General features: G+C 34.1%; 2 protein-coding genes across 2 annotated transcripts in view; one reads left to right on the top strand and one right to left on the bottom strand.

Moving 5' to 3' along the window:
• Positions 1-26,622, top strand: part of LOC119067405 (cholecystokinin receptor-like) — a 56,713-nt gene that overhangs the window by 25,675 nt on the left and 4,416 nt on the right. Inside the window, exons 2-6 of the mRNA XM_037170351.1 lie at positions 4,702-5,246; positions 9,094-9,153; positions 9,233-9,370; positions 22,965-23,168; positions 25,189-25,396. Coding sequence (XP_037026246.1) covers positions 4,892-5,246; positions 9,094-9,153; positions 9,233-9,370; positions 22,965-23,168; positions 25,189-25,396 — 965 coding nt within the window. The 5' untranslated portion in view covers positions 4,702-4,891. The remainder of the gene's footprint in view (positions 1-4,701; positions 5,247-9,093; positions 9,154-9,232; positions 9,371-22,964; positions 23,169-25,188; positions 25,397-26,622) is intronic.
• On the bottom strand, positions 11,460-12,449 carry LOC119067406. The gene is made up of 4 exons (XM_037170352.1): positions 12,292-12,449; positions 12,016-12,228; positions 11,734-11,958; positions 11,460-11,671 (listed from the first exon to the last, which is right to left on the bottom strand). The coding sequence occupies exons 1-4, from the start codon at positions 12,374-12,376 to the stop codon at positions 11,484-11,486; spliced, it is 711 nt and encodes a 236-aa protein (XP_037026247.1). The 5' UTR covers positions 12,377-12,449; the 3' UTR covers positions 11,460-11,483.

Genomic DNA, 26,622 nt, shown 5'->3' with positions numbered 1-26,622 from the left:
ATCTCTTTACCAACATTTATCTTTAATACACATAATGCGAAGAATTTGTGTACAAATAACACAAAATGAATCTTTTTGATGTGTTTTTAAGGTTTTGTTCCAAGATCTTCAAATAGCACGGTAGCAAAGCTTTTGTTCACCGTAAGCTTTCCGAAGAATTTCTTACAAATCTAAAGGTAATCAAAGTGGTTTAAGTGCTTGTTTGATGTGAGGATAACGAAATAAAATTTATTGCTTCAAAAGCTAAAGTAAATAAATGCTCTCGAAATTCCATGTTTAAATTATTAATTTGATTAATAGAAGCCGAATGGATCCACAGCTTTTTATTGCCGTAGCAAAAAAAAGAACGATTCTCTGTTGTCTTTAGTCAAAAGAGCACACACAGCCAGCGTAAGTTTTGCGCTGGATGAAATATTATTTTAGTTTAGCAACGGGAATATTCATTGTCTCGTAGATTAATTGTATAATTGGTGCAAGAAGTTTGCTTTTAGTTCATTTGATATTCATAATAGAAAGATGAATAATGAACTGGCAGAAGCTAGAACTAGTCAAATTGCATTGAGAGGATTAAAATTTATTATATTGTCGAATGGAACAAACTTCAAACCAAGTTCTTGAACAGATAATTATTTCGTTCGTTGTTGGTTTGTCCAATTTGTGAGAAATCATTTAGTAGAAACTATGGATCGGTAAAACGAATGGGAATTATTGGAGTTAGAAGATGCAATAATCATCTTAGCAATTTTCGATTATTCATTACTCAAGGCTTTCGCACTGCCGTTTAAATGATTTTTCAGAATATTTTTACTTTCAATGGCACTGCTGCTTTCGATAAGGCAAATCGACAAAGGATCATAAAAATTATCTGTACTTCTTCTGTCCATGATGCAGTTTACTTCATCGAATACTAAATTGCATCAGCAATTGAAAATCAAACATTTAGATTCAAAGTTCGTTTTTATGAGTCGTAGGTACGCTTATTTCAAGTATATACAAACTACTACCTTCACTCGATGCAGCAAGATGTGTGACACATTGAAACTCTAAACGTGTCCACAGTGCAGTTATTTGTGTAGCATTGGAAAGCTGAAGTAAAGTGATTCTGGTACAAATACTTTTTATGATCTTTTGTTGGCTTTTGTTGGAGCAGCAGCAGTATCCTTCAAACATTAAGATGGATGGTAATAAAGGATCGATTGGTTTGTCTGGTTGAACGTTATTTTTATTTCTCTTTACGAATATGTTTATCAACAACTAACAAATTTCGGCTTACAATACCTAGAGCATAGCTTGCCATGTTTGAACTGTAAAAAATATTCAAACAGGATGTGATAAACTTAAAGTATAGACGAGCTCGGGAATGGAGTGTGAATTTTTTTGTTTGGCAAAAACAACCCACTCACTCTGTTGTGCAAGTCATTAGAAACATTTATTTTTCAACAATACAACGCCCGGGTGAAAATTTCAGGGCTCGTACTGAAATTCGATTCGTCCTTATAAGGAAATAAGGACAATTTAAATGCAAAAATGAGGACATTCTAAGGACAATTTTGAAGTGAAAATAAGAGCAATTTCGCTTGAAAGAAGTATTTTATTTGCGAAAGAAAGTTGTAAGGTAAGCGAGGTAGTAGCTGACCGTCTAAGCAATTTTTCAACAGTATCGCAGGATGATTTCGATGAAGCTAAGTTTTTCCTTCGTCAGAATTTAATTTGATCTGTTCCCATTCTGTAGAATATCAGGAATATTGACAATTAATTAATTTTTATTGTAAAAAACTGATTTTACTGAAGCACTGTTTTTGATGCAGTAGCTGACCACTAAAAAACGGATGTTTTTATACCTGACCAGTCTTGTTGCAGTAGTTGACCGCTACAAAATTAAGACATTTTTCACATTTTTCGCAACAATTTCGCATTATTCGACACATTTTCACTCTTAATTCACTGATATTAACCAATTTCAATGATAAAAACTCATAAAAACACAAAATATCAACGAATTTTGATCACATCATTTTATACACAACAATGCACATGGACGGAGAATTTGTCACATGAAGAAAAATGTACGGAATTTGGTGCGGTCAACTACACAAACATGGCATATTTTTGATGCAATGTTTTGACCACCATGTAATTAATCAAATATTAACTTTTAGACGCTATTTATGTTAATAATATTAATTGTCGAACTATTTACTACCTAAAAACACCAAAACTTTGTCCATTTTTTGTCAATAAAAACCTTAAATTAGACCACACCGATCTTACGATTTTCTTAAGAACTTTGTACTGAGATGGTGCACTGGTTTCATTTTATGGTTGTATCAAATAAGTAAACATAATAATCGCATTATTTTTATGAAAAAATTAATCTTTAGGCTCTAAAGATTAATTATAACGTTCATTTGTAATTATTTTCCAAAACTGATAAATAATGTAGCTGGTCAGGTACACCTGCACGGTCAGCTATACCCCCGCTTACCTTATAGTAGGGCTCACTAGTTCAACAAAATACATTTTTTGGTGCATTTTGGTATAAAAGCGTGAATTTTCTACCATTGATAAATATACATTTGGGGAATCAAAAAGAATTAGGAGACTTTGAAAAAGTGACCTCTAGCGCCATCTACATCCGGTTGAAGTTTTCGATGCAGAGGTAACTTAGATGAATTTCTGTGTAGCAAGAATCGAAGCTACGCAGGTGATATTGGTCTCAAACGAAAGCTAAGGGTTCAAAGTTTTTTTTAGTGCAAAAAAATTTCACGAATTTTCCGATTTTCCCGTAGTTTTTCCGAATTTTCATAAAAATGATATTTTAAAACTGAGGTGAAACTTAAGTAATTTTTATAATTGATTCAGAAAAGTTTTTTTTTCTTCGCTATTATCGTTGCACATTCAGTTTCCAAACTTTTAACGATGAAAACGTTTTTGTATGTTCCGCAGCAGTGGTACTAGTTTCAGTTTTCATCGAAAATTTGATCCCTTTTGCATGGCGAATTTTTTTCGGCGATTTTTTTTTTCGTAAATTTAATGAGACTAGTACTGGGAATGCTAGGCATGATCTAAAAACAAAATAAAACCAGTTTTTCGATTTTTAAAAAAATATTAAGTTTCCGAAATCTGCTAAAATCTGTAAATTTTCCTCCTTCGGCGAACTTTGACAGACCCTAAAAAATCCATAAACGTTTCAAACAGCACAATTACGATTACTTATAATGCTATGCTGGGACCCTCAGCTTTCAAACGATACCAAACCCTCCACAACCGGATCAAAGGATGTATGACCTGTGATGTGAGATATGTGGTTGGACCCGATTTCAAGCAAATTTCGAAATATATGAGAGGTTACAATTTTTTGTTTCAGTTATAGGGTGCCTAATTTTTTTTTTAAATCACATTTTGATTTTTCCATACAGATGTTGCGTTGGAAAATTAAAGAAAATAAAATTATTTAGAGCTACTCATACTTTTATCTATTTTTGATTCTGTTCTGTGAACAAAAAAAAATCATAAAAATGCAAACAGAAAATAAGGACAATTAGTACAGTAAGGACAAAATAAGGACAATTCTCGAAAAGTAGGAAAAATAAGGAAATAAGGACAAGAACGACCCCTGAAATTTAAGTCTCAAAAGTTCGAAAGCTTAGACTTTCATTTTTCACTATGGCGTGCTCTGTATCGTTGACAAACTTTAAGAACTGCTTGGAGAACTTGTTATGAGAAACAAAATAAGCGATGATTGTTTACTGGGCGATCTCTTTTATAGCAAAATGTATCCTAAAGTTAATTAATGAAGTAATAGATTTTTCATCAAACACTAAACAATTCTTTGAACAAAGAAGGTGCGAGGGTAATTACACTAGGCAACAGAGGTCATGTATACGGATGGTGACATAGTGTGTTGGATAGGTCTTGGTGCCCTGAAAATGGAACACACATCCAGATAGGTGATCGAGACCAATGGAGTTGTTATTTGAACTCAGTAGTTCCAAATACCTTACCACACCAACGGCCGACCGGATTGGTGCACTTTTATCGTCATAGATTATAGTTGGTTACCTCTCCACACAGACGTCACAGGAACGAACAGAGGTGTGTTCCATATTCAGGGCACCAAGACCTATCCAACGCACTATGTCACCATCCGTATACATGACCTCTGATGCCTAGTGTTATTAGCAAAACTCTCAACCGCTATTAAATAGGCGTACCCGCGGGTACCCGCAACATCATGAGAATAACAAACAGAATACCATCGCGCGACAATGATTTATTTTACCACCCAGTTAATGAGTGCTCAATATATTTGTTGAATGAATAAATGAAAACCTATTTGAAACTGCGCCTTTAAGCTTTTAGCGCTTTGAGAAACGTAGTTTTCGTGGTAATTTACTGCTTTGCTAACAATTATAAAGTGTTGAAAATTCAATTTGAGTTTCGGGGTTCGCACAATCAAAAAGAAACCCAAACTCGCTCGTTTCGACTCATTAACATAAATTTGGTAATCGTGTTTATCTATGAATTTCATATTCGCTATTATTCGCAAACTCTGTATTAATTGCTTCATCACTTCCGCAAAACACCAAAACCCAAAAAAACAAGGAAGTGTTTGAGCCTTTGAAAGAAGAACAATATTTTCTTTTGAACCGAGAAATTTGCAATTCAATTTTTTCCTTTCTTTTTTAAATCTTCTTTCAGATGTCACGCACAATAATCATGTTCATCGGCTGAGTTAATCTCACTCATCTAAATTATCATAATACGTTAAGACATAAACAAAGGAAAATTCATCGAGCTGACGTAAAGAGGCAAAAAGCAAACGAGAAAATATTTTTCCATATTTTCACCCAGTCACCACAACACTAAAATACACGTACCCATCAACGATATGGCAATGGCAATAAATCAAACAACTATCGATTATGTGGAAAAAGTTGTGGAGAACAACACCGTGTTGGCGAATCCAACAACAACAGCCACACCGGCTTGGTTGAACACGGGCCGAATTCAAATCCCTCTGTACGCAACAATATTGCTCCTGGCTGTGATTGGAAATTTTTTAGTGATTTTAACGCTGGTGCAGAACAGACGAATGCGAACGATAACGAATGTATTTTTACTGAATTTGGCTGTGTCCGACATATTGTTGGGAGTATTGTGCATGCCGTTCACATTAATTGGAACATTGCTGCGAAATTTCGTGTTCGGCGAATTTATGTGCAAAATCATACCGTTTTTACAAGGTGAGTTTTGATTTGTTTCTTCTTATTATTCCTCTGGGAAATGCATTTTACGGTTCAACGAAATCATTTTTCGGTCAGTAATTTTTCAACCTACGCCCACACACAAACATGATATCAGTACAGCGCTTTGTCTGTGCCAAGAGGCAAATGTTGCCCTTTTTTTTATATAAATATAGCTTTGACCATCATTAAAACATAAAAATAACGACAACGAAATTCGACTTTTTCCAATTCGAAACATCAAAGGATATCAAATACTCTAATCCAATGTATCGATTTTGGGGGCATTAAAAGATACAAACTCGAACAATATAAGTGAACCATCAAGCATGTGTTATATCTGCAAAGGAATCTCAATTATGTGTAGGAGCGCGTGCAGGTTAACTGCTGAAAACATCATGTTTATTCAATATGATTCATAGTCAACGAACGCGTTAGCATTAAAAAAAGTAGTCCTGTTCAATTCTATAGGGTGACACTTCCATTCTAATTGTTACCATAAATATATCAATGTAGTAAGGAACACTGGAAGTGATTACCCTTTTTATCTGCAAATGATAGCCCATGTAGCAAACGACATTCTGAAATTCGTTCATTGCAGCACAACCTCAAACGAGGCTGGATGATGTTACAAAAAATAATAAATGGATTTACATTTGTAACGAAAATAGCGAAACTTTGTTGTCTGATTAAAAAATGGAAAAAATAAAAGGGAAAAAAATATCCGTATAAATCGAGCAGACAACGAGTTAAACGAAAGAAAAAAAAAGAGAAAAACTTTCGAATGAAAATAATCAAAGAAAAACAATTTTAAAATAAAAAGGATTTCCTATACATAAACCCCTCCTCCTCCCTCCTTCTTCCCACACGCCCGAAAAAAAACTTTTGTTGTTGGATAAGAAATATCTGTGTTCTGTTTCAGATTAGAAATTTCGTTATGTTTATCGATAACCGTCGATAACATATTTTTTGTTTGAGGGTCAAACTTTGTCTCTTTTCCATTCAATTTTACTGCAAACACACACAACACGAAACACTGAAATTTCCTAAATAAACGTTCATGCTCTTTTTCATTTCCAAATCGACAACGACGGACGATTCAATTTCACATCATCTTTTAAAGATAACAGACAGAGAGTCCTTTCTGGTATAGTTAATTGTATTTAAAGAAAAGGGTTACATCAATATTGTCCACATCTAAACTGGATACATAATAATCTGATGGATCTTGGTCATTAAATCGCGAACACAATCAATTCCATTATTGACCGATGCAGACTATCGTTTGGTAAAAACTGAAGCGGAAAAATCCGAAATTAAACAAAAGCAGACAGAGCGTTTAGTTATACATTCGTCTTGTTTTCAATTTACTTTACTATCTTCATCAAGCAGTCCATTATAATAATAGTAAGCAATAGTCCCTTGACAGTGGACAAATTGTGAAGCTGACAGATAAATACACTTTGTGGCAAAGACACTCAACGCTTTATGCAATTACGCTTGAGAAAACGCAAAATTCCGATTTTTATTTCCCTACAAATGACCTGTTATAAACGGGAAGTCTTAGTCATTAAATCTATTGAATGTGATGGACTGACACGCAAGGGGCATTTACCATTTATGAACTTGTTACTGCACTGTAGAGCGTGCATATTGACGCAAATTTGAGAAGATAATTGTTTTATCAGTTAAAGCAAAAGATTTTATTCCCTTGATTGAAGGCCAGAGTCTGACTGATCTGTAGAACCACGTCGGTCCTACTTATGTGGATTTATTGGCTTAAAAAACACAATCCCACACGCTTGCATTGGGTTTAAGCCAACCCTAAAAAGAAATCAAACATTCGAAGGTATAGATTGCAAGAAAATGACGCAGGTAGTGGGCAAACATTCTGAAACAATCGGTATTTTTAACCGCTCTTTTAGTAGATTGTTTTTTCAACGAAATGACAACAAATTGAATGACCTGTAATTGAATAAAGAAAAGATCATATCAAATCTTAATCTAAATCTAAAACAGATATTCAGGTTTATATTAGGTAGGTAGGTGGGTGTACTGTTGGTACCGAATCGTACGTAATTTAATTTTTAGATATTTTTCTTCGATATATTATTCACATAAATTAAAAGTAAAAGGAATATTTCAACAGGCAAATTTGTAGATATACTTTGACGTATACACACCCACTAAAAAAAACTCTAAGACATTTTCACCACGAGAAGAAAGTGTTATCAATTTTCTTCAAGAAAAACTCAACGAAACATCTGTCTATTCGAAATGGGTCCCTTTAATATTGACGAATGTCACACGGAAAATTCCGGATTTCCGACAAGGGCTGTGTATTTTACAGTATAGCTCTACATGATTGATAAACATAATATATAAAAACGCATGTTATAATCATGTGGGTAATCTATATATCAGCAGCATTTTGCAATAATTTAAAGACATTTTTAAATGGTAGAAACTTGGTTATTACAAAATGGTGTCCATACTCATCACTTTTATATGTATGGGCCGAGTAATGTAAACTGAATGTTATTGAAGAATCAAAACCGAAGAATTCAGAGAAGTTATTCTTGCTGACTGTAATCATTACAGTAATGAGATTCAAAGAATAGTTCAAAACTTTAAGCGCAGAATTACTGCACAATCTTGTAGATTTACTAAATAATTTGATTGTTAAAATCGTCATTTCTCCTCCAACTCTTGAATTTAAGGAAATAATTGGAATTGCAAAAAATGTTGTTTTCTCATTGTCGAAGTAGTACAAGATTTAATATGCAAAACACGGCTATACTATAAAGTACATACTAAACAGCAAAACAGCTTATAGGGGAGTTGCGGGAAATGATACAATTAAAAAAAATCAAGTGATCAACTCAGTAGTGGAACAGGTCTAGTTCACAATTCAAGTCATGCGAGTAATAATGCACTCGCTCACAATAACAGTTACATACACACCATATTAAAGATAACATACGATTTAACAGATAAAGTGTCAAATAAATATTGCGAATGCTAAAATGTATGAAGTATTGGCTATATTCTTAGTACGATTGTGGCACGGCCATAAATTGAATGTGGTATGATTTGTCGTCGACTGGACATTGAAAATCGAAATTATAGTTTCCTTTGAAACAAATTTGTTTGAAAGATTTTTCCATAGAGCTAAACTACCTAGCTCGTTCAGAAACTCTTCGTTAAGTTTCACTGGTGAGAATTTTGACACTTCTTTCATATAAAATATGTCAAAATCTTCACTTTGGGTAACGAGTTATTAGTTCCTGATCCCTTGGATTTTAAAAATATTTGTTAAGTATTCGCGGCTCTGATTTTGTTTTTCAAATATAATTTTCGGATGACAGATTCTGGCTATTTAAGAAATTCTGCACTGTTCGACTATACCATGAAAGCACGAACATTAAATTTCCAACCGGAATGTACAGTCGAAAACTGCAAAATAATTTTTTTTTAAACAATTGTTATTCACAAAGGCTCTAAATGCTTTCGTAGCACTAATTTCGAGTTTTCTAATCTAAAAACATTTTCACAAAAGCAACACTTATGCAACACGTGTGCAAAATTGGGTGTTTTTGTCACCGAAATTGTTTGCAAATTGTTGATGCATAAATGGAACTATTGAAAAGCGAATGATAAAGGAACAGCATTTCAGATGGTATGAATTCCGCACAAGTTGGACAATGTTTAAATGTGTGACAAACCAGTTGTAGATAATTCTTAATTGTTTTTACAACACCCAGTGGGACAAGAAGCCCCGGCTGATTTATTAAGTTTTTAAGTTTGATGATGATTTATACAAAAAAAAAAATCGGTCTCTTTTCAGCATCATCGGTGTCAGTTTCAGCTTGGACATTAGTTGCTATTAGTTGCGAACGTTATTATGGTTAGTATGTTCAAATAACATTCTTTTACTCAAAAACTTACGGTTCTCTTTCATTATTTTGTTTTTGTTCAAACTCAAGCCATATGCCATCCACTACGATCTCGACGATGGCAAACTCTAAAGCACGCGTATAAATTGATTGCACTTATATGGAGTGGCAGTTTGTTGTGTATGTCGCCCATAGCTGTTTTAAGTAAACTTATACCGACAAGAGACGGTAAGTAAAATCATTTTCTTTTTGTTGGTTTGTTGTTTTCTCATTCATACTGCGGATGATAAGGAATTTTTTATTATGCCACTTTGTTTTGTGAATAAAACATTTTTCATATTGATGATCCATCAAGTATGAAATTCTGTTTTGGTCTAGATTTTTAATAGCGAAAAGGCTAGACGCACGGTTATATGCCCTTTTATTTTTATGTAACAGCAATGACAGCAAGTCATTCTTCTAAGCAAATTTTGCAAAAACAAATTTTGTTGCAAGTTCTCAGACTGTGTACCATTTGTGTTTTTATTGTTTATTTGTCTCAAAACACATTTCGAGTTGGACATCTTACGTAAAAATAGCAAACGAATGGTTGGAGTCTGGAGTTGTTACATCTTAATCGAAATTTAAGTGATTGTGAGGAGCGTACGGTAGGTAGGCAAAAAAACAGCTTTCATCCTTTTTGACTTTATTCTCGTTCCAAGCGAATATAATATGCTATAAATTAGGTACGACTCTTAAAGTTGAATGTTAGTCGTGTAAATAATCGTCCCTTTACAACCTAAACTAAATTTTGAAGAGACACCTCTCTGGACGACCATATCTTAAAAGTTTAGAAACAAATTTTTGGACCAAAATATCTCTAGATACAATTATTAGCTTGATTCCCGTCTGTATTTATCGACGCTGATAAATTGAACTCTCAGATAAATTGATAAATGAGTGGGTAGAATGATAAGTTTGTCGAAATAAATTGATATCTGAGAGTTAAGCTGCACAGGAAAACCCTATGACCTTATCAAGCATAAATTCGGTGGACATTTTTTGTGAGATTTTTGTTTCTAATTTAACGAATACGTATCTCTTACCAAAAACATTCGTTTCATACAAAAACTATTACTTCAGTACTTTTAACATGTATTTTGTTATAAAAAAGAACACCAGCTACAGCTCCATCAGCTCTGTTGATAGCAGAACTTTGCTACAAAACGACACTTATGTGTCTCTCAATTCTCGGTACCCTTTAAAAATCGATGGACAATTTATTCAAATAAAACATCCGGTCACATGTCGAAACGGATGATGTACGTTAACCTGGAGCACACAAATTTACATCTAAATTTGAGACCTTCTTTTTTGGTGTAAATGTTTTCCGACTTTATGTTACATCACAGTTCCGCGCTTGAATAATATGTTCACCTTAATTATATAAGAAGTAATTATGCTGAATATTAATCACATTAATCACGACCATAACTTGAAGACATGTGCAAAATTATCAAAGAATTACGAGGTATATTAATTTTCATTTCTCGATGCTGGTGTAACTCTGGCATTGTGTTTTATCAGAGAGGGATAATAAACTTAAACATTTTACTTAGTTTGCTGGAAAATTATTCAATTTAATTAAACCGAGTGGGAACTAAACAGGCAAAGTTTCCACACATCAGAGAACGTCTAATTACGACTACAAATTATAATGTTCTTAAATTGTATCATCATTCTTATATAAATATCCAATTATTGTTTCGAGGAAGCGACTTCAAGGTTACAGTTCATTGAATGTGTACAGCTGCTATTACTAACACAAATTCTGGTGATTAATGTCGTCAAGATGCAACCATAGTGATTTGTGATGGGTTGGTGATAAAATTTTAGTTCACAGAATGGAACGACGAACGGCGGAAAAGTTTCTCATAAAGCGCATTAACCGTGGGTTGTACAATACCGTGAATTCCGCGAGTCGAGGTTAAATCATCAATCGAGTCATCATTACTAATGATTCATTAGGCAGGTCTTTTACCTGAAGTCCACGTAGTTAGAGAATTAGAGTTTTAAAATTAAATATGTGCCCTAACATGTTCAACGGAAAGTCACTGACACCGTCCGCAAATTGGCGAACAAAAAAAAGGCTATTGAGTTAACTTTGACCTGAACTTAACACGTGCGGTGACACAACTTCCTTAAACACAGTCGCAGCAAAATTAATCGAAATTGCTATTTTGTGGGTCGATTCAACAATGAATAGCGAACAGAAACAGAGCGGTATTTTACTGTTCTATAGACTTACAATCCAAATGGAAACATTAAAAGTCAGAGATTTGTGTTGGAACGTAAACATTTATTAACATTTATCTGCCGGAACACATTTACCCGCTGCATTCCGAAGTTCTCCGGCTTTGCAATAACATCTAGGCATGGGACCGATAGCCATGCAAACAACTTCAGGTCCGTTCGGGTACTCACAAGTTGGAATAGCTTCGCATATTTGTCCAACTCGATATATTTCCTGACCACGTCGCCAGCAGTTCGCTATAAATGATTTTTTATTGTAAAAACAGCTCCATTACCTAAGAAAAGAATTCTATACGCACCGACTGATGGCTGATATTGTTTCATACATTCTGGATCCGAAACTGGCACACATTTTCCGTTCGGTAGTCGAGCATAGTCCTCTACGCAATCGCACCACGGTTTCCAAACTGGAGCATATGTGTACACATTTCCGCAGTTATAGTCGTAATTTGCACATGTGTTTTCACATTGACGGCTGTCAGCATACTCTTTATAAACTTCGTTTGGCCTGCTCTGACAAACCTCTGAAGTAGGTCGTTGGGTTAGGACACGAAGTCAAAACTAAGAAAAATATAAATTACCGGGTGTTGGGGGTAATCTTTGTGCACAGTACGGATGCGCAATTGAAATGCAGGGTCCTTTAGCGAAAATACGCGCATATCCTTTTTTGCAGTAACATTCTCCAGTCGATGAGCTTCCTGGACAGGTAACTTGGCCATAACATCCGTAATATTCACATGTGTTTTGTGGGCGTCTTGCATCTACTGCATACTCCTCGTTCAGATATCTGCACGCTAAGGGGGAAAATGAAAGTTAATTTCGAATGTACAGTCAAAATTTGACCTTTAATTATTTACAGGAGCTGCTAGAGTTGCAAGAACATTTTCCAACTATCCCACACAAAATGATGGAGAAAGTGGTAAAAATTATCGAGCTCTGCATTGTATTTTCTGTTTGTAGGGCGTTAACTTCGTCACTGACAACAGCAGTTCAAATTGAATCCGTATTTATATCAAATGGTATCAGACTAGACGCGTTACCTGCTGTATTGTCAGTCGACAAAAAATAAGTTGAGTACTCAGGTGTTCAAATGTTTTTGTTTACTTTGACTCAAATGGAACAACTTAAAATAGCAATTAATTAGCATTCGAGCTCTTAGCGACAAAGAGTGAAGTAGTAAATGTACAGTGTCGAATTTAGACTGCAGCTGTGGAACACCCTCGAACGTAGCAAGGTATCATTAGCGTAGGTGATGATGGGAATTTTTCTGAATAATAGCTCACTGTCATGTAGATTTAAGATCGTAAAATTTACCCGAATTGAATGCAGGGATTCCACCGAAAATTTAAAGTAAAAAAGTGGAAAAGTGAGTAAAAATAACGAAAATAGTTGCTAGAAATAGTTGATTTTCTGATGAAAAAGTTGGTAAAAAAGTGAGTTTTTAGGAACTTTTGTACCCTATTCTACGTGAAGTCAAGGGTTTTACCATGCATATGTTTCCCCTGCATGAAGTTAGGTCATTAGAATCGTAGATAACTTTAATTTCACCAAACCGGATGGTTTTTAGCGATATAGCAAAAAAAATTAAATGAAAAGAATATACTGCAACCAATGAATTTCATAGACATGAGACAGCAGAGAAATGATAAGTTGGTACGCCTGTGGCGAGATGGAATGCGCATGAGGATGACAGCTGAATTGTATGGGAGAGAATTTCATACAATTTTAAGGCCTGTCTCTCCCATAGCTCCTGTGATCCTCATGCGCATTCTATCTCGCCACAGGCGTACCAACTTATCATTTCTCTGGTAGACAGGAATACGTCCGAATCGAATGCCGACGAATCAGCATTTACAAAAACCTGAAGCGTTACTTCGTTCATTACTTCAAGACTTTGCTTGCAGAAAGTGGCAAAACATTAAAGAGAAATCAGTAGATAGAAAATGCTTTATTCTCCTTGCAGTTTTGTGAAAGTCCTAACAGCAACTGGCTCAAAAATACGTAGAAGGTAAAAATTCCAATCTGAAATTGGTAGAAGAATTATGTACAACACGAGAGGTTAGGTCGACGGAATTTTCGCTAAGAAAATTTAATGCAGGATGAATGTTAGGAACTTTTTTAGGATCATACTTCAAGGGTAGTTTTGTTCCTGTAATTTTTATGTCAATTTAACATCCATCGCAAGTGACTCAGGTGGAAGTTATTTGTTTTATTTTAGACACTTATAAGTCAGTAGCAAATTTTAAATTTGTTTATAAAATTTCAAAAATGTTGAGGTTGAAGTTTTTGGATGTTTTGAAAATTTACTTATAAGAGCCTGACTTATAACTTGAAAGCGTCTTGGTTATAACGTAAACCTTCCACCTTATACGTTAATTCAATCATTTGCGCAATCCTTCTAAACAAAAAGCGAAAAGAAGGTGCACTATCAGTTAACTCTTTCAATTAAAGATTTCCATCCTTATTCATAAGGATTCCAAAAGGAATTGCAATATACTAACAATTTTTAGAGCTTATGATTTTTATAAAATCTTTTTTTTTTGTGTGTGAACTCGTAATATCAGATGCAAAGGTTAAAAAATATAGCTATTGATGCATAAATGCAAATACGCAGCGGAGATACGTAGATTCATATCAGAAAAGTGCAAAAACATAAGAAGTAGATGCGGAGCGACGGCACGACGTTTTTATGTGCTCTAGAGTTTACTCTGGTATAATGCCTTTTGCAAGGTAATAGAATTTTTATGGAAGTAAAGAAAGGAAATTTTCCAGCGCCGCAGGCGAAACTTTACAATTCTAACATTTTCTAATCTATTTTAATTGATTTAAAAAAAAAAAGTGAGTAAAGGGTCTGAACATAGTTGAAAAAAGTGAGAAATAGAGCAAATAGTTCCTCACTTTTTCAGATCTTGAAAATAGTTGGAAAAAGTGAGAAAAGTGAGTGCGTGGAATCCCTGTGAATGGTAACGTTGTCGAATCCGTTGATGGTCTCAGAAAGAATTCTTCGTCGAATGCCTGGATCGAGTTACGTTTTCCAAGTTCTATATTTTAGCGAATTTTGATAGGCTACGGGAATTCTCATAAATATTGTAATGATCTAAAATATTTCCAACTTTGTTCGGTAGCAATACATGATTAAAAATTATCACGATCAAGGAAGGACAAAAAAGTCAGACTTTCTAACGTGAACCGAGCGAGATTGTATTGATGTCAGCAATTTTATTTTTTGGATTTTTTTTTTCAACAGAATGTTTTAACAACTGGTTACTCTGTGCAAAACAGCGACACGTGCATCACATTATAAAAAAAACAAAATAAAAAAAAATTTCCGTCGTCAAGAACAAATAAAATTTGGAAATTAACTCAAAATGTAAAGGCTGCCGCCTAATTTCTGTTTGATCAAGCCAATTTGTTGGGGTCCGCGAGACTCGTACACACCTAGTCATACCTAGAGTCGATTAATTTAATAAGGTGATTGTTTTTATGCGTGATTATTGAACTGTTCAACGCACTTCAAGCAAAAGTGAACATAGTCGACAGCTGTCAAATGGATTACTTTTTTTATGAAATGGATTTTTACAGTGATGTGACGCACTGTCAAGTTTCAGTACTCTATTTAATTCGTTTAACTGCTACAAAACGATCGCCTATCCATTGAAAAACCACTTATAGCATTGTAGCAATTACCATGGCAATAGAATTTTCGCAGTATAAAAATATATTTTTCTGTATACGCGAGAGTGTATTGGTGAGCTATGATATGAATCGGTCGGTAGGGATAGTAAACGGTCTAGAAGGAAAGTAACAGTTGGGAAGGAATTCACCAACACACTCTCACTATTACAGAAAAATATCTTTCAAAATACCCCAATACACCAACATAGAAGTGAAGTGTAATTTTTGAATTAAACTTCTAGTTAAGTAATTTTGACATCCGAACATTGCGCGTATGTGATAATAGTAGATTATTCACCTCTGTCCACATGTTTATTTAGACACTTGGGGAGTTATTGCATGAGCCGAAGGCGAATGTTATAACCCCAAGTGTCTAAGTAAACATTTGGAAAGAGGTGAATACGCTATTTTATCTACCGACGGCGAAATAATAGCACTTCTTCACTGCTATTATTTCACCTAGGTAGATAAAATCCATTACTTAACTCTTGATAGTAATCTACTATTTTAGCAAATGTTCTAAGTTTTTCATACGAGAAATCAACATTACAACACATGTAACACAGCATACCATTCCAACATTGATTCTGTTAACATATTAGCCACATTTCATCAATTCACCAACTGTTGGTGACCAACAACTTATACAACTGTTCCGAAAAATGTTTTAATGTAACTAATGGAAAGTTGATCTAAATTGGCAAATTCCAACTTTAAACTTAAATTTCTCCGCAATTTTGGGGCTATGTTACATGATGAATTGTCCCATATACAAACGTCGTAGGACAACTCGCGTTAATTCGCGTAGGACAACTTAAGATCACTTTTCCACTATCGAGGGCTTGTCCCTGACACTGGGGTTCTGTATTTTTCAAAACATTCTTTGAATTGTTAAAAAAAAATGAAGTAGAAGATTTGATTGAAAATACTTCCGTCAGAAGAATTATAGCTTTGGCCTTGCAGAATCGACAATTATACAGGTGATATACTGGAAAAAGTCTAATGGCATAAAGTGAAATGAAAACCCTTACCAGTGTCACGATTCAACTGGACCGTCGAACTGGATCCTTAACACTCGGTGTTAATATTCAAATGATAACTCTAAAAGATACATAAGACGTATACACTCAATTATAATTCAATTGAATACCTCTGAACAACTCTAGACATAACACATAATTCAAAGACTGTTCTCTTAACCACATATAAAGCGTGTACCGTACGTGCCTAGCAAAAAATCATCGCTACTCCACGTGTACAACTTTTCGAAACGTGTATCGTCTCATTTTGTTTTGTTTTTTTTTATATTTTTTTGTAAACAAAACGACAACAAAGATCTATTGGAATCAATTATATATTACGGAAATTTATCATTTCATTTAATATTACTCTTTGTCATATCTTCGAGGAACATTTGTAACATCACATTTGCTGCCACTCTAAATGATAATATCATGTATTTCTTTATGGGAGCAGCGATTATGTTGAAAGTTTCATATCGAAATTGAGTACATTTATCTGAGGTTATACAGCCTAGGATGTGTAGCTTAGAGCGCAATGGTATGCTTAGGGCATATCGTATAATGTTTCCGATAGAAAGATTAAATCGAATACACATCCTGTTGTGTACGGTAGGATGATGTGCTTGTTTTTTTTTTGTTCTGAGGAACACGAACAGTTCGCAATTGAATTGAACCAAGAAAAAATTATTTTTTTCATACCCCAAAAAGATGATCAAATTTCGCGAATAATTCACAGAGTCATATTCATTATTCAATTCTCATATACCATGCACTGTTTAGCGCGACAGAAGCAGAATAATAATGAAATTGCCTAAACGTCCATAAGCCACATACAAGTACATTATGATGGTGTTACCATATGTAAGAACATTTATGTCCTAACAGTCGTTATTTATTTCCAACTTTTTTATGGATAGAACATAACGTAAGGAACTTTCATAGTAATTTATGCAACAAGTTTCGGTATTATGATAAAATGGAGTCGTGCGAGACGTGATGCTTATATGAGTTGTAAGTTATGCAAAAGTGTTAGAGTTTAGTAAGAAGACGTATCATTTAGTATTTTTTATTAGAAATTAGTGGCAGAGCAGGAAGGGTGGGTCAAAAGTTCTTTTTTTTAAATTTAGCTGGCTAGAATAGAAATTGAGTTCTGGGACTATTCTTGGGGAAACATTTTTACATATTTTTCTAAATTTTATCATATTGAAATATATTGAAATAGATAAAAGCATTTTTGAAGAAGAAAAAGGTTCGAATCTGCGGTAAATTTAAATTCTAAATTGATGGTGTGGGTCCTTGCAATTTTTTCTTCTTCAAAAACTACAATAGAAAGTTTGCGATGATGACGTACAGGCTATAAGTCAAAGTTATAAGGCATAAGTTTTTGGTCGACTACGTATAAAGTAAAGGTTATAAGTTCATAAGTGTATAGGACAAGAGTTTTTGAGTCGAAAGTTCTAGAGATGGTGATCGGCTGGTGGACCATGTAAAAAAGTAACAAATCTTTAGGAACCAATGTAGAGTCTCGATTCAATAATCACAAAAAACATTGTGCTCCTCAAAAACTTCAGGATTTTTCAGATTTCTGCTGATAAAGTAAATTCCTCGTTCAAGACACGTGACTACAGTATTTTTATGGATTTTTACGATTCTTGAATCTACCTTATGTGTGCTACTTTACATGGTCCACTAGGTCATCATTTCTAGAACTTTCGATTATTTAAAAACTTTTGACATCTAAACGTATGAACTTCTAACCTTTTAGTAGTCGACTAATAACTTATGACTTATACCCACGTGACTTATAACTTCTAAATTCGGATTTATAAGTTGACTTATAGCCTATACGTCATTTGCGCAAAATCTCTGATCGAAATCCACTGTTAAAACCGTCAAAGTGTAAATGATATTAATGCGATTTTATTGGCATAGTTTGAGGTTCGTAAATACGCTGAAAATCGCGTAAACATAACTAAGTGTCGAAACGATTTTCTCCATGCTACCACTACGTTAAGAGCTTTATTGGCTGAAACGATTCGTTTCAAACGATCGAGTGACAAATATCAACCAATCCGAATTGTTCATAGAGTGCTAAACGGAGTATAAAATGTAATTTTGTTTCATGTTTAAAGCTTAAAATGCTGCTAAATCCGAACATATTCGACTCGTCAAAGTCTCGACCGATAATACTTTGTTTTTCTCTGACTGTTGACTTTGAGGCTATTAAATGTAATACACAACAATGCATAACGGTTCGAGGTTTGTGTAAGATGAAAATCGAAAAACTGTTCCCACATTCTCACATCCAACGTTTCATATTTTTTTATTCGCAATTGAATGTGTATTACACGCTACAACATCTCAACAAAGATTTATGATTTAGTTTCTGCAGAAAACGAGAGAGCCATAAACTGAACTACACTTACTACTCTTTTTTTGTAAATATAAAGTCCGTTTATCGGAGATCTATGGCTACGTTCAACTTATGCTATTAAGCCAAGTGATTCGATGTGGAGAAAAAGAGAGAAAAAAATTATATTTTTTTATCGATATGATGGTACATGGTACACACTTTCTTTATTGATTTATTATATTCGTTCAATTTTATGTAACATACCCCCACCCAAGTGTAGACGTTTCTTGTTTTTCTTTTACAAACAAAAATGATAAATAACACTTACTCTCAAAACAAGAATGAATGAATGGGGTGTGAGTGAGTAAGGATCGAAAAGCTTTTTGAAAATTAAGTGGTAAATCAGAATTATTCCATGGGTCATGGCACGAATGTCATTTGACTTGTTCCTTTTTTTTTCCCTTTTTGAACCGTATATACAAAGACACGAAACATTCTCCTCGCAAATTTTATATACCTTTCAAAGTGATTCGGAACAAATCTATCGAAATTCCAATGAGGGAATTTCGTTACTTTACTTGACTTTTTCTTCATTCAACACTCATTCCAATGTAATGTCACAGGATGTGTTGTAAATTTGGTATTTGAAGAAATTAACGAGTATACAGAAGAAAAGTGTGAGTTCACGGTCGAAATTGAGAAAATGCCAAAATACTTATCGATTACAATTGATGGTCTCTTCGATTGATACTGCATTTGCTGTTCATAATCCGGTGCGATCATTACAATTTTCGAATTATAAGAACCGACAATTTCAATTCATTCACGTTAGCCTTGTCTGTTAATGTATATTGAGCCAAATGTACACACTTAAACGAAATAGTTATTTTCCTAACGAATGGTAAAATGTTTTTTTTAAGCGAATGAGAGGTTTCCAGCTCGAGCCGGAAGCGAGTGCTGGAATTGAATTAGCCAAAAAAGCCTTTCAGCAATAAGTTAGGAACAACGTTTTTCCTAAATGACGTGGGTGATGAGCTACTAAGTCGCGATATTACAACACTAGTTAGGAAAAGTATTTTATTTTTTTAAATGGGAAGACGACAAGCTGGTATAAGAAAAATCGAAAAATCCTGATTCTTACTCTTAATGAAATCACTCGATTTCATCCCTAATATTTACACTCATTATCATACAGGGACTATTTTTAGTAAACCATTTTCCAATATTTTCTTGCATTTTCCCGAATTTTCCTACATCCACTAAACCATTGGCTTGTGCTGCATCATCAACAGCTGAACATCTCCAGCTGGTCGACAAAGAAAATACGTTTGTATTGGAAACAATTCAAAGGCATACATCCATACATATACGTTTAGGTCATCTACGTGCGCACATAGCACGTATGACTGTAGTAAACTCATTGTTTAGAATGTGTTTTGATTGTATATTATACACGCAGAGTTTGCTTGTTGATCAGCTAGCAAAGTTCAGCTGTTGCTGATTCGGCACAAGCTTCTGGATTAGTGAGTGAGTATTTTTCCAAAGTATGGCAAAAACTAGGAAAATGTGGAAACTCAAAAAAGTGAGTGAAAATACAAGAAAATAGGGGGAAAGGTTTCGCAAAATATATTTTTGGTATAACGTTCTCGAACTTTTCCTACATTTTTATAAATTTTCTAAAAAATATTTCTTCATAAAATTAAACAAATTATGGAAAAATTCAAGAAAATGTGGGAAAATGTTTTCCCAAAAACGGTTTCCGTATTATTCTCACCACAACATACTTCTTCTCTTGGAAACCATTATTCATTCAATCCGAAAACCGAAAATTCAACCCGCTATTCTCTTTCATACCGTATACATTTTATCGAATGGCTTTTCTGGTTATACCTCTAATGTACTGAATTTCACAAAAGAATTTCCATTAAAGTTTTTGTGTAGTAAAACTACAGTGCATATCAGAACAAAATTTTATGTTACTTAACATGTACGAAATCAACTCAATCTGCCGGTTGTGTGAAAACATTTTTTTTTTTTCATAAATACTATGCGAAAAGAAAATTCAACTTTCTTAGATTATTAGCACCTGAAGTGTGTTTGCATGCATAAAAAGGCTGTAATATGAAGGGGAAAAAATAACTGACCTGAACCGAACGTTACTTCTTTAATCTTATCGCCAGAGTTATAAAAGAAAAGAAAGTTAAATTTAAAGTTAAATTTTGTTGTTGAGATTTATCATAAGAAAATGTATTGTTGATGCGTGTCTCTGCTCGCTTCAGTTGTAGTTTAGTTATACATTAAGTCCCAGACATTAAATGATGCTGTCTAATGGATCATACATGTCGAAAAATTACAGAGTGAGAAAGAACCAAACAAACAAACAACAACAACATAACCTAATAAGACGGATAGTGTATAAATAATGTCTCTAATATCAAAGTATTACAAAAAGCCCATGAAATTTAAGAGTCAATTCGCCAAAACTTCAACCAAGTTTTATGAAACATGAAAACAAGCCATCAGTGATTTTCGGCGGGTCCACAGTAATCGATTCAAGTGACCCTCCTGAGTCATTTGCAACAAAAAAGAATCCTCGAAATAATTATGTTTTCACGCCGGAAATCATGAAAAAATGATCTGCACTAGGGTGACCAAAATAGTTTTTGTTGCATATCACCAAGAATGCGTATGCGTAACACATTTATCTGAAATTATGGTCATTGGTAGAGGTGTTGACGCCGCATAAGCTGGCCTTTAAAACATTTCGAAACTTTTCTTGTATGTGGTGCAGTAGCCACTTTAGAGGGAAATAGTATATTTCAACATACCCCAATACACACAAGGTGTGTATGGATACGAGGGCGAAGCCCGAGTGAAATACACACCGCGTGTGTATTGGGGTATTTTGAAAGATATTTTTCTGTAATAGTGAGAGTGTGTTGGTGCTTTCCTTCCCAACCGTTACTTTCCCGCTCGACCGTTTACTTTCCCGCTCGACCGATTTATATGACACCTCACCAATACACTCTCACGTATACAGAAAAAATTCAAACTTTTGCAGAGTGTTTTCAAAACGTAACAACGGCAGACTTCTAAGATATGGGTGTCGTTGGGTAGGTAATGACATCTACTATCCATGACACCATGAACCTACCGCGGCACGAATTTCGTTGAGCTTCAGTTTTGATTGAAAAGTGTACTTACACAAAAATTCTCTAGAATTCCAATTTTCTTCGCGTCTATTTCAATTTTTCTGACGTATGAGACAATTTTAAATCAGGGCTCCAGTTACTGCCACCTCACACTTTGGGAAATTTCGTTTAGGATCTATAAAATTTGAAACAAAACCAACTGATTCAATTGTGTCATATGTTCCGCGGATGTCTAGCGACTTGCCAGTATGGCCAATTGTATCAAGTGTTTACTAGCATATTATAATCATATTTTACCACTGCTACAATTTGTTCTTAATCCCAACGTGGCTTATTTAAACCGTTGTTTCAAAGAAACTAAATCCTGATGGGATTAAATCAGCTCAAACGTCACTATTTTTTCATGATTTTTATTTTCATATTCTTTTATAGTTTTCTCCTGACTTTTCTCACCATTTTTTATAAAGTATTTAACCATTTAAATTCAAAAATGTCTGATTTAATGATTTATTGATACTACTTTACAAACCGACTTGAAACTTCTATACGTAGCCTGGTTCTGGTATCGCAAGGCAGAAGAAAGCATCGGTAGTCCCATTGAAACATTTTAGGACCAAATTATGTCCGTTTCAATAATTTTTTATCACATAACCGTATCTTGTTCTTAAATTGTGTTCGAACTAAATTAACACAAAAGTTTGATTTCAAGACAATCAAATTAAAGACGGAAAATTCTAAGCAGCAGCATCATCGTTCAATCCCTAACATTGTTGTTTAGTCCTACTTTTAATTCCTGAAGGAAATCCATTTTTTCAATTTCTAGCGAAGTTTGAAAATCTAATCCCGAAAGAATTACTTTTTGAAAGCAATCCACTCGGACCTAAAAATTGTAATCCCATATCTTCATCGAAAGTGATACAGGAATTCGGTTGGTTTTTTTATCAATAAGACTCTCCCGTGCGCCGTATGCCTCAGAATTTTACTCATAGTTTTTTTTTAAAGAACTTTTATAAAAGTCTATTCTAAGCACGAAACACGAACAATGAATGTCTCTAATAAAATTTGCAAAGACATTAAATGTTTGGGAATTGTTTGAGGGTGTTGTGTAGTACTTGTTTACGTTTTTGTTATACATATAACACACATCCATTAACACGTTAACGTTTATGGGAGGAATAAGTTTACGGATTCACCCAAAAATTGCTCTTTATGGTAAAAATTAATAAAAAAAAAATCCGGCTCCGACTGTTAAATAAATAAATTGACATTGCACTCCTCTCGTTTTGTAATGAAATTCTTTCACCAAAATAATAAAAATATCCTTTTAGGTCATCATAAATGCCGAGAGCAATGGCCAGCCGACACAAAAGACTATGAACGATCTTTTAATATACTGTTGGATGTAATTTTGTTAATTTTGCCGCTAATGCTGTTGGCGTCGACATATTCTTTAATAACTAAAACTTTGTGGAAAGGTATGGTTGTGGAGACGACTTCGAGACGACAGACACAAATAAATATAAAACAATTCGGTGAGTTTTTTCTTCTTCTTCGCTCGCTCTTTTTTTCTGTGGGATAGAGGGTCTTATACACAGTAAATATTGAATGTAACAAAACTATGATGTCATCTATCAACAACTCTTTTGTCAATTAATCTTAGGCGAGCAAGGGTAAATTGTATATTTCGGTACGAAGTGTATCTATAAGTCCTAGAGAATTATTTGTTAGGATTTTGTTTTACCCGATTTACCCGTAAAGTTTTTCAGTTCATTTTTCCATTTAATTTCTTTTCGAAACTTTCTCTTCTGGGACTGTCGGTAAAGAAATTTAAAATTCGATAAATGAAGGATTTTCGTGCTACCGAAAAGTGTATTTAAATCACTGGAAAATAAGGTGGTCGTAAACAACGTTTTTAGTTTCTCGTGCCAAAACACCAGCTGAATGTGGGTCAAGTTTAGCCATAATCACACCGAAAAATATATCCCACGTGTAAGATGGTTAAATGCGGCAACTATCCATTGCACAGCACAATGGACTATTCGGGGACTATTTTTGGGAAAACTTTTTTTTCTACATTTTTCCATATTTCTTTTCGAAAATTTCCTAAATTTGTCCAATTTTTCACAAAAATATTTTTTTTAAGTAGGAAAAATTTAGGCAAATATGGAAAAATAGGAAAATCTGCGAAAATATGGGAAAATTCAAGAAAAAATGGAAAATGTTTTCCCTGGTTATCGATTCAGTTTGATTTATTGATCCACTGTAGTATCCTCAAATAATATTTTCAATCCTTAGATGCTGTTTTCAATACAAGTAACGGAAATTCCCCTTGCTTGTTCTGTGTTTTTTTGATGTGAGATTGTGAATAACGCATGTCATTCAACTCGTTCAATTTTAATTCGCAATCTTCGCAGTTTGAGAGTGCGAGCTTTGTAATGGAATTTAAATTGAATAGCCCTCTGAAGCCACAATAATCGAGTTAATAGAATATTCTCTCATACCATCATCACGTAACTTAGTACAATTGTTTTTTACACCCCAGAAATGTGTGGCATTGAAAACCGTTTTTTTTTTCGTCTTCTTTTTCCTTATATCATGGTGACATACTAATAACACTCTCTATCGTCGCCTGTGTGTAAGAATGTATTATTTTCTGTACGAATTTTACCTCAAAACGCGTTTTAAATAGAAATATAATGATCCTATTACCGAAAGGGAACGGAACGTATTTGCCATCCACGGTTGAGGAAACTCGGGTGATTGAGGTGAATGAACATTTCGAATTTTTTTTATTTTATTTTGGTTAACATTTCGTGGCTATGACTACAACCGACAGTGGAATAATTTTATTTTCATTTTCAGTTTCTCTTCCTTTTTCGTCATTTTCAATAAATTGAAATTTTCCATTTGAATATCCTTTTTTGCCGGTATTACGTTCGAGTTATCATTTCACATTTATTATGCGATTATGCCGGCATTATTTCGGTGTTTACGTATTCATTGAGCTTTTTTTTAACGGTTTTATTTCCCTTAAATTAAGCTCGGATCGAATACATTGTCTTTAAAACAGAAAACTTTCATTCTGCGTCATTCGAAAAAACTGCAAAAGTAACAACCCTCCATCGAATTTATATTCAGTCGATGAATTCTAATCTACTGCCCTTTTATCCCCATAAATACATTTTATGGCTGTTCATAGGTGGATGGAATGTTCGCCTAATAAAAATCGGTCGTAAAAATCATTTCGAAATTTTTCTTATTACATTTCCTCTATTTCCTTCCCTCCATCATAAAAATACGTTCCTAAGGACTGTATATAACTCGCGAAAGTCACATCCTGTCGATATTTCTTTAAATCTTTTTTTCTTGCTTTTTATTTTCTTAAATTCATATTTTTGTTTACACAATAATGTGCCGGAGGTGTTCTATACAATATGTGTGTTATTCGTTCCTTTTCCACTTAAAAAACCCACCACCGTCGCTATTCGAAAACCCGAGATTTTTATATTCCCATTACCATATGCTGCGTTATTTATATGCTTAAAAATATAGCCAACAATCCGATGGAAATCTACTTAAATACGAAAGGAAAACCACGAACCAGATGTCCACCACCGCAGTTGCCAACAACGTCCTACCACAACAATCATCACCATCATCATCAATCATCCCGTGAGATTGCTTGGCATCAAATCCGAGAAGATTACATTCATGATTCGCACATAGCTGGCTCGAAAAAGCTCAGTTTCGGTTTGAGAAGGTATGTGCGGCTTGGTTTTTATTACTACTCGTTTGCATGACCGTGTGTAAGTGTATATAATATGGATGGACGGATGGATGGATGGGCTTATCAAAAGAAAGAAGGGAAAATATTAATATGTTTTAAGAAAAATTTGATTTGTCATTCTGAGATTTAAATTACGAAACTTTTACCGGAAAAGAAATGGAATTTTGTGTGTGGGAAAATGTTTTCTTTTCCTGTATACGAAGAACAAAAAAAAAAGAGACATCAGTCGTAGGTGCCACAGTAATTTACATGTTTAAAAGTTTTCCAAGGACTTTCCTTCGTAAAAACCAATGTGACTGGATTATTTTCAACCTGTAATTCAATTCGAAAGTTTTTCTACCATACAAGGCCCAGATTTATAATCTAATCAGCTTGAGCCATTGGGTTTATCCTTGTAGTGGTTGGTTGGCTAAGAATAAATTCCGAATCTTCACAGTCAACCGTAACCTTTTGGTGATATTAACGAGAATTGATAGGAAGATAATTAAATTTTGAATGGGGTATTAATGTGTCAGTTAAACTTTTTTATATCTTTTAATCGGCAAAACTTTCAGTAGTATCAAGGTAAAAAACCCCAGCAAAACTCGGTTTATAATAATTTTTCGTACTACTCGTATACGCATTCATTAAGCATCGTGAATTTTCATCTTGTAAATCTAGCTCAAATATTTTTACGATTCGATCTGGTTTCCTTTTACTTCTTGTGTTTTCAACATAATGTTCACACAAAACGCAAGTTAGTATGTTTAATGAATAACGTCTAGGTATCGTTACAACGTTGTTCCAATGTGTTAGGTCATATAAACTTTTAAACCTTCGACTAGAAACGTATACCCAGCTACATTCTTTTCATTTTGCTAATCTTTCGTTCATTCATTACTTGTAGCCTAGGTACATGTTGCAGTTGCAAAAGATCCAGAGATAGATTTGTGTCAATCTGTGTACATCGATCAGAAATGGTCCGCCCTAACCGACGAAATCTTCATTTTATAGTACGAAACGCAGAGACTTTTTTGGGAAAACATTTTCTAAATTTTCCTGAATTCTATCAGAATTTTCCAAAAATAATTTTCAGGAAAACTAATGAAAATAAGGGAAAATTCAAGGAAATATTGGGAAATGTTTTACCAAAAATAGTCTTTGATTAAACCAGGTCATTGCTGTTGATGACAAGATTAAATTGAGATAAAAGAACTACC

This window comes from Bradysia coprophila (genome assembly GCF_014529535.1).
Source record: "Bradysia coprophila strain Holo2 chromosome X unlocalized genomic scaffold, BU_Bcop_v1 contig_12, whole genome shotgun sequence".
Lineage (NCBI taxonomy): Eukaryota > Metazoa > Arthropoda > Insecta > Diptera > Sciaridae > Bradysia > Bradysia coprophila.
The sequence above is the reverse complement of the archived record's forward strand: the minus strand, read 5'-3'. Positions and strand labels throughout refer to the sequence as shown.

Bases quoted from the DNA above. Each gene is read 5' to 3' on its own strand.
- LOC119067406 (XM_037170352.1), bottom strand. From the start codon at position 12,376: ATGCAGAGCTCGATAATTTTTACCACTTTCTCCATCATTTTGTGTGGG. The intron at 12,229-12,291 runs GTAAATAATTAA...TTTCCCCCTTAG, and splicing joins TTGCAACTCTAGCAGCTCCT to CGTGCAGATATCTGAACGAG. The intron at 11,959-12,015 runs GTAATTTATATT...GACCTACTTCAG, and splicing joins AAGATTACCCCCAACACCCG to AGGTTTGTCAGAGCAGGCCA.